This window comes from Diadema setosum, chromosome 3 (assembly GCF_964275005.1).
Source record: "Diadema setosum chromosome 3, eeDiaSeto1, whole genome shotgun sequence".
NCBI lineage: Eukaryota > Metazoa > Echinodermata > Echinoidea > Diadematoida > Diadematidae > Diadema > Diadema setosum.
Genome location: NC_092687.1, coordinates 3485275 through 3498521, shown reverse-complemented (window position 1 = coordinate 3498521; position 13247 = coordinate 3485275). Strand labels below are relative to the sequence as shown.

The window sequence follows — 13247 nt, the reverse complement described above, 5'->3', positions numbered from 1 at the left end:
GTATCTTCTCTCAAAATAACACTTTTATTCATCAGAATCATCAAAAAGTAATCGTAAATGCGAAATCAGCACAAAACATTACATAAAGTTGGCCTAAACCTGAAAATTAGGTTGATTTGGGCTTCACGGCCCCTTTAAGTCTAATAATTCTTGACAGGATAATGCCCCTGCTTTGAAAGTTAGCATTAATTATGGGTAGAATGTGCTAATATAGCACGCTTTCAGTTTAATCTGATAACCCTTCTTTGATGTTGGTCCGATTGTTTACATCCTGTGTTTTGCTCCTTTCATGGCAAAGCAAGCACGGCTTGGTAAAGATTACGCGCTTGAATAGACCATGTACTTCAGAGCCTCTTCTCTCAGTTCACACTTTTCCAGAGTGTGTGCTTTCTTTCCAGTATTTTGATAAGTTATGGGGGTCCATTCGAATTGAGTTATAAATCATTTTAAAGCTTAGAGTCTGCTCTTTCAGAATCTGCCCTTAACTAAAAATTCATGTCTGGCGACGTTTGCTTGGTTTTGTGGTGCATGGTCACAATAGATACGCAAATTTGATCTTCGCAACTGCGTAATGAAATGTCGTTATGAAACAGCAGTTTTGGTTTATAATCATTAAGGGGTATAAGGAATCGGAAGTTTTCTCAATTTTTGAGCATTAGACTTGAAAGATGGCACATGTGGCCCAAATGGCCAAAATGAGCAAAACATTTCCGTCGTCATTGTGAACAATGTTTTCCGTGATAACAGCACTTTTGTCAATTCAAGTATGCAAACAAAGATTCCTTTCGGATTGCTCTAAATCCCTTAGTTTTAAGGGGGTATTAGTCAGATAGCGTGATAGTTTTACATTGAATATAAGTCTATCGAGCCCTTCGTGTGGTTAGAAAGCGATGAGATCGATTAGGAAAATATCTTTTCAAGTCAGTTGCCTTGGACGCATTTCATTTAATTTCGTGTTTGTTTGTCTTTGATATAGAATTAGCCCGTGTTTCAGAGGGAAAATCCGATTGCCTTACACATGACGAAGTTCTGCAATTGAAAAGGGAGCTCCGAATATTTTATCAGCGCATGTACAGCACAGTACGCACTTCTCCACTTCATTTCCAATCATCAATGAATCTAGACGACATTTATACGAATCTGGCGATGTTCTATGAAGGTATGAAGGGTAAAAAAACAGACATGAAGTACGGTGATTTTATTACACACTTGGAGAACATCTGCACTAATAAAGAGTCGAAAAACCGTATTGTACTGTTTGGAGAGGCTGGCGTTGGCAAAACAACTTTCCTTGCTAAACTTACTCTGGGCTGGGCTTCGGGGAAATGCCTGGAGGCAATTGATCTCCTTTTCCTAATTCCTTTGAGGGATATCACGGCAAACATGTCCTTTGGAGATATCATCATGTGCAAAATATCTGATGAAGTGGGATTTGATGGGCTAAGAGTAGAAGAATACATTCGAAAGAACCAAAGAAAAGTGTTGATTCTCTGTGATGGTCTTGACGAATACAGCAAAGACATGGATGGAAATGCCTTAAAAGATGATATTATTGCTGTGTTAACGGGCAATAAGTACAAATACTCCCCAGTTGTTGTCACCACTCGACCGCGGAGAGCTATGGAAATTAAATCCTATACCGAACTGGAAAAGCGATATAAATTTGTTGAAATTGAGGGCTTCAAGAAAGAAGATGTGAATTCTTACATTGCTAAATTCTTCCCCGACAACAAGGAAACTAAAGACGGTCTCATCAGGTTTATGACAGACGAAGACAGTCTTGTGGCAGAGAATATGACGCCTTATCCAATCTTCTGCAGCATGCTTTGTTCCATTTGGCAGAATGAAGGGAGCCGCAGTGTAATTCAAGGACTCGAAACATTCGCTCAACTCTTCCAAGAATTAATTAAGCATCTGAATGATCGTTATGCTGGAAAGGAGAAAAACCAGAAGAGGCAGGCAGAAAAGTTAAAGCAAGGCAGAAACAGTTTACAGCAGTTCAGCAAAGATGCGTTGTATTGCCTCCTTAAGAACAAGCTTGTGTTTAGGGAGGAGGACTTAACGACAAGCCCATTTGACCTAAAAACCGTCTGTGAAATTGGAGTGCTTACAAGAGATAAGTGGTTTGTTGGCAGAAGAGAAAACAACAGGAGAAGGACGGAGATTGTAGTCGAATATCAAATTCTCCACAAGTTATTCCTGGAGTTTCTGGCAGGGATGCATTTGGCATGGCTGTATGGAAGCAACAGGGACGAGTTCAACCGAATAAATAGCGAGGTGATGGAGGAATGCGTATTGTATGAATATCTGCTTTACTTCACCGTTGCACAAAATAAGGAAGTCGGAAGGGATGTCATCATATCCTTGTGCCAGAAGCATGATGGAGGTATTACCCAAAATGGTGATGATGCTGCTTTCCTCGTTGATGTCGCATTTGAATGCCACGAAAAGGATGCTCTGGAGCCTATGATTCCTCTCCTGAAACAAGTATCGGCGCTACGTATTGCTAGGAGACACACAGGTCGTGGATGGATCTTCCTGTGTAAGGTATGTGACAACCTGGCAATTACCCGTCCTCTCCTACAGGTCATTTCATAGATTTTTGTTCTTTTCTATGAGCATTACCGATGCATTACTGATGCGCTAGGTATGCAGTATTTAGGTAGTACTTCTTCATATTTTGACCACAATTTCTATTAATACACGATATTGCACATTTCCAGAAAGGGGCCGCCTTACGTCGCTGTGTGTCTAGGTAAATTTGGATGTCATCAGGAGATCCATAGTTATGGCATTCAAATGGCCATACCTAAAGTAATGTTAACAAAAAACTGTACAACATTTAATACCCTGATGCTCTCATTTCCTGCTTTAACTCGAAATTTGACCTTTTGGCGTCATATGTATATGTTTGATAGCTTGATACTGAACACATTATTGTACGCAAATATATCTGGAAGAATAATAATGCATTTTACTTCCTTACTTCCATTAAAAGGCAGCAGAGCGTTCAGATAACTCTCGAGTGACAAGCATGGATGTCAGTCAAGCTCCTGGTCGAGACATTAACTTACTCCCCAACCTCACATCATTGGTCTTGGAAGATGCTAGACTGGATGATGACTTCTTTACAGCGATGGCTTTATTGGCCCCACGATTAAAGGTAAGGTATTTTGCCATAATAATCTTACTCAATGTATTATCTAATTCGTCTTTTGCCCTTGTCAGTGTCAGTTATTTTGTTTTATGTACATGTATTAGCATTTGAAATACGTTTACCATAAGTACTGAAACATTATTATTTTTTTGTGTGATTGAAGTCATCGTCATAGGGGGAACTGATAGCTCTAGAAAACTTGTTTAGGCCAGTAGAGATTGCCGCATGCAATCTTTGTAGAAAGTTTTGACTTACATTGTAGGCCATCTTTTGAGTATTATTATATAAAAAAATATTTGTTTTGATTATGTAAAGAATTAGTTTGAACTATAAGAATAAAAAGGCGCGGTTACCCCCAACAATGTCGTTGTTCGATTAGACATGATGGGTAAAGTGAATTCATGATTTGACTAATCCTTACTGAATTGACGATCACTTCTGTAAACCATCAGTTAAGTCTTGTAGATGATACCTCTGTAATCGTAGTCAAAATTCTTTTGAGCGATGAGACAAAAACCAACAAACAAAATGCCATGTATCATCGCTCGAGATTCCAACATTTGGCGTCACCCGACCAACAATAAGTGACGAATCAAATGGAATATTATGTTGTGGGATAGCAGACTGTGTTATGATTTTTAAATGTTGCGAGCAATTGTAAAAAAAAAAAGAAAGAGAAAATGAGGCAGAGTTCAAGAAATTAGAAAAAGCACGTAAATGCAGGCGATCATGTTTAATAGTCAAAGTAAGAGATTACAATCGGCCATGCGGATGTGTATATGATTGCCTGATTGCCTGATGTCTGATTTCTACAAACTATGTTATATTTGAATCTAAGTTTCCTTCCCTCTTGATAAAAGTTGTGTTGGGTTTTCGTTCAAGGCATTTATTAGGAAACGCTGTAAAAAAACGACAACAAATGACCTATACATACATGAAACACAAAAATTCTGTACGTTCTGATATAATGCAACTGCTTGTTGATTTGTTTGTTTGTTTGTTTTGAATTACCATGGTCTTTGTCGGGGGGAAAGATGAAGAAAAATAGTAGAGTGTATCACTCTCAAATCCGGATGATTGCGATAAGTGAGTATTCCCGCCCTTTCTATACAGGTAAACGATTTAAGCGTGGTATGCTATTATAAAGCTTGGTGTCACGCACTATAGAAGAACTGATTCCGCGATCACTTTTAACCTTTCATAAAATTCACGTTTTACGATAGTAACGATAGCTTGTAGGAGAAAAAGTAAGTTAGCGTCCCTGACTGTGGTTCTGAACACAAAAGGGGCTGAAAAATTATTTTACAAATAAGCAGACATAATGCCGATCCTCCAACACTGTTGCTCCATTACGTCACTGATTCTGTTATCAATGGCGAAGAAAGAATAGTGGTTGCGTGATTATCCACCCCGTGATAGCAAGAAGTTTATCTTTCATTGTTCAAGGCTTCGTTGATGCCGGGTTTACTCGGATACAAGGCGTGAACAGTGTCGTCCGAGTTCTTTCATTCGGAATTCCTCAGAATACACATTTCAATTGACAATTAGCGCTGCTACTTCGCAAAGCTGTTAGCCAAATTCTTTGCAGACTTGACCTCTCACATGTCAGCTACACGCAATACACGACAAACAGCTATCATTACAAACATTCTGATTAAAAAAAAACAAAATGAAGAAGCACACTTTTGAGTAGCGACACAGCTTTCTGTCACTTTCTCAAATAGGTCCTACTTCTAAAAAATACACAGAAGACAAGAGTCATAATATGAGTCATAAGTCGCACGAAGAGTGTTCCCGTAATGAGCCGAAAATGAAGGGGAAGCACTGCTCGGGTCGAAATTTTATTTGTGCAGAAAATTTCAGCGTATAAAAATGAGTACAAGTGTCCCAAATCACAATTTTTTTCGGTTACATTTTTTTTTTCGAACGCTCGCCTTTCCGTTGCGTTTCAAGTTTCAAGTTTTCAAGTTTCAAGTTTATTTTTCGACATCTCATAAAAAAGAAAGAAAATGAAATCGATGTGATTTCATACAGCATAACAACATATATACATACAGAAAAAACAATAATTAGGAAAATGATGCAACATAAAAATCAAAATTGGTGACTCGGGTTAAGTGACGAGTGTGGAGGGGAACAGTAATAGGCCATTGACTTTTCGAGGCTGAACCCCAAAGGCAAGATGAAAACAATGAGTCATTTAAAATATCATAATTACCAGTTATCAATCAAGGCGTTACAGAATAGTTAACAACGTTTCGCATTTATTGTTCTTGCCCGATCGAGACTCCGCCTCCGTTGCTAGGGCGTATGCTAATGAAGCATTGCTCTTGACCCCATTGAAGACAAAACAAAGCATGGTGCGCGCGGCGGCGTCGGCGGCCAAGCGGCGAGGGCTTTAGAATTACGCAATAATAGTGACTTTTTTTTGTGTTTCAAACAATATTTTATTTCGATTTCATCATCTATCATTGATTACAATTCAATATTTAATTGTGTTGCTTGCAGCGTGACATTTCAAACGTATATCAAAATATTACAAAATAATTCTTAGGATTGTCATTGTGTAAATTTCCGATTGTTCTACTACTAGTATACAATACACAGTAACTGCTTCACAAATATAATCATCCCCGCAATAATTATAAAATCAATTGTTAATGGCTAATGGGTCAGCAAAACCAAAATGTATGTACTATACACATTACAAAATATACCCATTGACTGCGTCCGTATACTCGTCACAGCAGTGATTATGAGATAATGAAATCAATATTGTTAAGGGGTCAAACACAAGGTCTGCATACCTATGCATCAGGTGTCAACAAAAAGCCTACATACCTATGTACACACAATCCAATATACAAACATTTTACAAATCTTCATGATCAATGTCTGTACATGATTCGTACCTATAAACATTACCCCTTCATCGCTCACCCGTATAACCTCAACAACACTTCCCCCTCTAAATAGGCATACTCCAGGTATACCTCACTCCAGCACAGATACACACATATTTGCGCGCGCACACGCACACACACACACGCCCACAAACATCGAACCTGTTCATCAAATACTCAACAACAAAAAGCACAAAAAAAGGTATCATATAGTAGTGCAGTAAGTATCCCGTGTCATTAATTGATTCCATTTCCTGCTGTGCAGGGCCAGCGTACCTCGTTTCATTGCTAATTTCCTTTCTTCTTCTCTACTTTCTAACATTCTTTCTCTAATTTCTCTTATCAAAGGGGGCCTGCTCTTTTCCTTCAAAAATACAAATATCATCCATTTTATCAATAATATCAAATGGTTTATGAGTTGTCCTTTTCCAATATCCTGCGTTTTAATACCAACATGAACAGATTGCCAATCTAACTTTTGCATCTGGGGTAAAACAAGAACTTTGATTTGATTTGATTTGATTTTATTGGTTCCTGCATTATATCATTGCTCATGCAGATACACATATATCATATACATTGATGGTTGTCACGAGTGGAGTGACAGACGCTCTCCTCCACTGAGGTCAATTTGCATAGAATTTGTAAATAAGCACTTAAGAATGTAAATTGATGCAAACTCGTTAACATGTCAATGGAAGACATTCCAGACCGCTCTCGGTAGAGCCACGGTAGTGCTAAGTGTGGCAAGGAGCGGCAGTATGACATCAGGCCGTGAAGGGGACATCACGCTGTGGTGCTGTCTCCGTGACACATTGCATGAGAATGGCCACTCGGTAACGGTGATAGGGGCCGCCACCCCAATCAGTACTAACTAGAGATACCCACAGATAGTGGTAAGTGCATTAATTTTGAAATGTTTATGTATTCAATTGGCATAATTCGTTTGTGTAACGGATATCCGAATTGAGAGTGAATTGTGATAAAGGTTTCAGTTAATATGTGATGTAGATACAATGGTTATTGTTAAACGCTCAAGTTAATATGTGATATAGAATATAGAATGGTTGTTATTTATGGTTGCATGAGCTGAGATACATTTGTATATTTATAATGAGGTAATTTGAACGTTGATTAGGATAATATGAATGTGCTCAAGTGCTCTGGCTGTAAGTGATCTGAATATTTTAATATTTGAAGGGTTTCCGGGTTTCCCGAAGGGTCAAGGGCCCACTGACACTGCAAGAGGCAGGTGCATAAAGGCGTCGTTGACTGTCGACCAGCTCCGAGGCAGTAAGGGAGCATAGACTGTCGACCGGACTTCATTCCTGGATGCTGAGGAGACACCGCTAAGACGTCCGTCGGGAGAGCGACCACGCGAACGGCAATCGCGAAGAGTTGCTACGACAGACCACGCGACAGTCCATCCCAGCACCAGCGTAACGGGGCCCCGCCGTCGACCGACACCGTCGTCGACCTGCATTGTCATCGTCATACATCGTCGTCATAAGCCATCGTCACGCAACGTACACCCGTGACAGCCATTCGAGGTGAAATAAGTCCAATTTAAGTTAAACATAATAAAGTCCTAAGAGCCAGAAAGCCACTGAGCAGGAATAATTTATGTTCGTTTTTTCTCTTTTTATAATTTGCTGTAAAACCAAGATTCACAGTTATAGACAATTAAAATATTTGAGTTAACTGAATGCACATTGGCTCCTCCGTTCCATCTTGTATGAGTTACAGCCTGCCAACAGTTCTCAGAGGTTATAAAAATTTCTTTGTTCCGTTTATTTCCATATATAAGGATGGAAATCGGGCAAATTCTGTGACAATTGGGGGCTCGTCCGCTGGAGAGAACTTGGCAGGGTTTATTCATACAAGAATTTGAGACGTGATTTGTGTAACCTCATGTTGTGTGTATAAGATATCACAATGGAATTAGAGAAGTACATACAGTTAGGTAAAGATTGTGGATTGCAAGGTGCAGAACTAGTGGAGTTTGCCCGCACTGAAAGAGACAAGTATCTCGAAGAAAAGAGACGAGATGAAAAGTTAGAAAGAGATGAAAGACAGGTACAGAGGGAAGAAATAACCAAGCAAAAGAGGATTGAGTTAGAAATAGCTCAATATAAGAGTGTCAATGTGAAGGCAACAAATAGTGTAAGGAGTAGCCTGCCAAGCTTGCCGGCGTTTCGCGCTGACTCTGACGATTTGGACGCTTATCTGTTGCGCTTTGAGAGATATGCAAAACAAAGTCAGTGGCCAGAGGAATGCTGGGCTCCTGCATTGGGGAACCTTTTGACCGGGCGCGCTTTAGAAGTTTATTCTCTCTTACCGGCAAATGAAGCCGACGACTATGAAAGTCTGAAAGATACACTCTTGCGGCAGTTTGCGCTAACCGAAGAAGGCTTTCGCAAACGTTTTCGAGAGGCGCGGCAGAAAATGGGTGAATCATTTGGGCAATTTGCAACACGCATAACCGGATATGCTACCAGATGGGTAGAAATGTCGGGTACAAGTAAGTCCTATGAAGGGCTACTAGAGCTAACGGTGCGTGAACAGCTGCTCAAATGTTGTGATCGTGGATTATCTGTTTTCATTCGTGAGAGAAACCCACGATCGGTGAAGGAGATGGCAGATATCGCAGATCGGTATCGGGACGCACACGGGCATGGTGGCTCTGGTAAGCGCGCACGCGACGATAATAAGTCTCGTAACCAGGGCAACGAAGCAAGCCAAGCAAAGAAAGGGGGCACTACGTCACGTGACAACCAGGGTTGCTTTGTCTGTGGTAAGCAAGGACATTTTGCTTCTAAGTGTCCAGACCGTAAAACTGACCAGTCGAAAGTAACTAGCAAGCAGCATGTGCCAAAGTCAAAACAGACGGGGGCAACATGTGTGGTAGGAGTATGCCCTACTCATGATGCTCACGAGAGAGGGAATGTTAGTGGCACACCTTCTGTTAAACTGATGTGTGGTCACGAGTTACCCCTTCTTAGCGGTGGGTGTAACATAGGCACAGACATGCCGACAGGTGAAGGTATGTTAAATGGTAAAAGAGTGAAGGTGCTGAGAGACACTGGTTGCAACACCGTAGTGGTGAAACGTCAACTGATAGAGGAATCACAGCTGACTGGTGAGATTCAAACTTGTGTGCTCATAGATGGTACTGTGAGAAAAGTGCCACTAGCAAAAGTTGAAATCGACTCACCATACTTTGTTGGAACAACACATGCTTTATGTATGACGAATCCTATCTACGATCTAATCATAGGTAATGTTAGTGGTGCTAGGCAGCCTGGTGACGAGGACATCGGATGGAGCGGAGAGGATGCTAGGGAGAAGCCGTCAGCTGAGGAGATGACGACCTCCGGTTCAGAGGCAGAGTCCGCGGAAGCAGAGTCTTCGAAAGGGACAACGCAGAACGGCATCACAACGACCTCCGACAGTCGTGATCGTCCCCACACTAACGAGAGTGTGAAGCAGTTACCAACACCCCTACCTACAACCAACGAAAGTGCAGCAGTAGAGACAAGAGGCATGAGGAAATCGAAGGAACGGCCTTGGAAGAGACTAGGATCAGCAGACCACTGCAACCAGGGAAGAGATGATCAGAGAGCAGGCACGAGATGCTACGCTGGAGAAACTTCGAAAGCTGGCGGAGAAAGGTGAGGCTAAGGCTGTAGGGAAAGAAAGTGAGGTCAGATATTTTTGTCGTGACAATCTTCTCTTCCGTGAATACAGGTCTCCCTACGTCGAGAGAGGAAAGACATTCACGCAGCTAGTGGTGCCCCAGCCGTATCGCAGTGAAGTACTCCGACTAGCTCACGACTCCCCTCTAGCAGGTCACCTGCAGACGAAGAAGACGGCTGACCGGATTCTCGCCCACTTCTATTGGCCAGGAATTCAAGCCGATGTCAAGCGTTACTGTGCATCATGCGATTCATGTCAACGCACTACGCCAAAGGGTAAGATAGGGAAAGTACCCCTGACCATCCCCCCTTTGATTGATACATGTTTCCGTAGAGTGGCGGTCGATTTGATCGGACCACTTGAACCGATCACTGAAAGAGGGAATCGATATATCCTGACGATAATCGATCTTGCAACTAGATACCCAGAGGCGGTAGCGTTACCACGAATCGAAGCAGAACGGGTAGCAGAGGCGTTAGTTGAAGTATTCTCGAGGTTAGGCATTCCTAATGAGATACTCTCTGAAAACGGCACTCAATTCGTTTCAGGTGTGATGAAAAAAGCAGCTCAACTTCTGGGAGTGAAGCAATTTCACACGACACCATACCACCCGATGGCGAACGGCGCCTGCGAGAGATTCAACGGCACGTTGAAACAGATGCTGAGGAGGATGTGCCAGGAGCTACCTAGCGACTGGGACCGCTTCCTGCCAGCTCTTCTCTTCGCTTATCGAGAGGTGCCTCACGAAAGCCTTGGCTTTTCTCCTTTCGAACTCATGTATGGCAGAGTGGTGAGAGGACCCATGACAGTACTGAAAGAGCTGTGGACTAAGGAAATCCCTGAGGAGGAAACGAAGACTACGTACCAGTACGTCATCGATCTCCAAAACCGACTCGAACAGACGTGTGAACTCGCCAAAGAGGAGCTGTCCAAAGCATCAAGGAAATACGAGAAACACTTCGACGTGAAGACGAAGGAGAGACGCTTCGAGTGCGGCGACAAAGTGCTACTCCTGTTACCGACGACGAGGAATAAACTGCAAATGCAATGGCGAGGTCCATTCGAAGTCGTGCAGCGAATCGCCAGAGACGATTACCGACTGCTTGTGAATGGTAAGGAAAGGACCTACCACGCCAATCTCATGAAGCGGTACATTGGGAGAGAAGACGAGAAAGTCAACGATGTCGAGAGCGAAAACCAGGTACAACGGGAGGCGAACTACGTCAGTGTCGTGGACGACCAGGTAGATGATGACGGATCGGTGCCCATCTCATTTCCCTCCATCAAAGCGTCGGAAAGCGTGCATGATGTGAAGTGCAACGACGAGCTAGATGAGGAGAAGATGAGGGAGGTAAAGACTCTCCTGCAGGAGTTCTCGGACGTCATGAACGATGTCCCGGGACGGACCGACATCATCGAGCACGCCATCGAAAACTTCTTCTCGAAACGCTTCTCGAAAACTGCTAAAACGCGAGCGCGTGTACCCAATCGCTGAGCGCGAGTGTCTAGCTCTTGCGTGGGCGGTCAAAAAATTCTCGTACTTTTTGTATGGCCGAGCATTCCAGCTGCAAACTGACCACTACCCGCTTGCTCATCTAACACACGCGCGAATGCAAAATCCAAGAGTCATGCGCTGGGCGCTTGCACTGCAGGCATACCAGTATCGTGTACAGGTAATCAAGGGCTCAGAGAATGTTGGGGCTGATTACCTCAGCAGATGCCCTACTGAGTAGAAATAGAGGTGTAAACAGCCCATGTTATCTCTACTATATGTGAGTTTAATCACAACGTAATTTTGCAAAGAATGTATTGTTATGTTAGGAGGTATATTGGAAAGCTATAGGATTACACACATTATGTATGCTGAGTATGAGGTAAGATAGGCAGTTGACTCATACATCTCTTAAATTATTTGACTGCTCTGAATCAGATACCCCGGTATAATACCGTGCATAAGAAGGGTTTGCACATTACATTTTATTTTGTAGCAACAGCTAATGCACATAATATGCGATTAGCACAGGTATCATAATATTCTCCAATGTTATACTGGCCAACAAGAAGAGTCTGTTGAAATTGTGCCGAAAGTGTCAATTTTGTATTGTGCGGTGCAAAAAAGGTAATTTTATTATTGAACTGTGGCTGGTATAATAATGCAAAAGAGTGTTAGAAGAGATATGATGAAGTTTATATGTTATCCAATTGACTGAGTAAATCAGATTGTATAGTATAATGCGGAGTTTGTTGGTTCGATAGAATACACATATAAACTGTCTCCATGGACAGCAGCCGATAATTGGAACAGTAGTCTGTAATGTATCACGACGAGTGAAGTTATGAAGCAGTGAATTGTTATCAGGAGTATACTGCTTCTGATTTAGAAGAGTAACGGTGAGAAAGTACTTACCCGCTACAGACATTGGATTTTTATTAGAGAAATGGCTATTGTTTCAGAGCGACTGTCATCTTAAATGGGGGGTTATTTGTCACGAGTGGAGTGACAGACGCTCTCCTCCACTGAGGTCAATTTGCATAGAATTTGTAAATAAGCACTTAAGAATGTAAATTGATGCAAACTCGTTAACATGTCAATGGAAGACATTCCAGACCGCTCTCGGTAGAGCCACGGTAGTGCTAAGTGTGGCAAGGAGCGGCAGTATGACATCAGGCCGTGAAGGGGACATCACGCTGTGGTGCTGTCTCCGTGACACATTGCATGAGAATGGCCACTCGGTAACGGTGATAGGGGCCGCCACCCCAGTCAGTACTAACTAGAGATACCCACAGATAGTGGTAAGTGCATTAATTTTGAAATGTTTATGTATTCAACTGGCATAATTCGTTTGTGTAACGGATATCCGAATTGAGAGTGAATTGTGATAAAGGTTTCAGTTAATATGTGATGTAGATACAATGGTTATTGTTAAACGCTCAAGTTAATATGTGATATAGAATATAGAATGGTTGTTATTTATGGTTGCATGAGCTGAGATACATTTGTATATTTATAATGAGGTAATTTGAACGTTGATTAGGATAATATGAATGTGCTCAAGTGCTCTGGCTGTAAGTGATCTGAATATTTTAATATTTGAAGGGTTTCCGGGTTTCCCGAAGGGTCAAGGGCCCACTGACACTGCAAGAGGCAGGTGCATAAAGGCGTCGTTGACTGTCGACCAGCTCCGAGGCAGTAAGGGAGCATAGACTGTCGACCGGACTTCATTCCTGGATGCTGAGGAGACACCGCTAAGACGTCCGTCGGGAGAGCGACCACGCGAACGGCAATCGCGAAGAGTTGCTACGACAGACCACGCGACAGTCCATCCCAGCACCAGCGTAACGGGGCCCCGCTGTCGACCGACACCGTCGTCGACCTGCATTGTCATCGTCATACATCGTCGTCATAAGCCATCGTCACGCAACGTACACCCGTGACAGCCATTCGAGGTGAAAAAAAGGCCAATTTAAGTTAAACATAATAAAGTCCTAAG

General features: G+C 42.3%; 1 protein-coding gene and 1 pseudogene across 1 annotated transcript; both read left to right on the top strand.

Moving 5' to 3' along the window:
• The window catches only part of LOC140246972 (NLR family CARD domain-containing protein 4-like), a 64831-nt pseudogene extending 61563 nt beyond the window's left edge, over positions 1-3268 (top strand).
• Positions 3269-7849: 4581 nt separating this feature from the next.
• Positions 7850-11251, top strand: LOC140226672 (uncharacterized). Its single transcript, XM_072307111.1, has 2 exons — positions 7850-9731; positions 9808-11251. Exons 1-2 carry the CDS (start codon positions 7996-7998, stop codon positions 11249-11251), a joined length of 3180 nt encoding a protein of 1059 aa, XP_072163212.1. The 5' UTR covers positions 7850-7995.
• The last annotated feature ends 1996 nt before the right edge of the window (positions 11252-13247 follow it).

Excerpts from the sequence above, each read along its gene's own strand:
- LOC140226672 (XM_072307111.1), top strand. The coding sequence starts at position 7,996 with ATGGAATTAGAGAAGTACATACAGTTAGGTAAAGATTGTGGATTGCAA. Across the intron at positions 9,732-9,807 it reads TCGAAAGCTGGCGGAGAAAG|GTCTCCCTACGTCGAGAGAG; the intron begins GTGAGGCTAAGG and ends CCGTGAATACAG.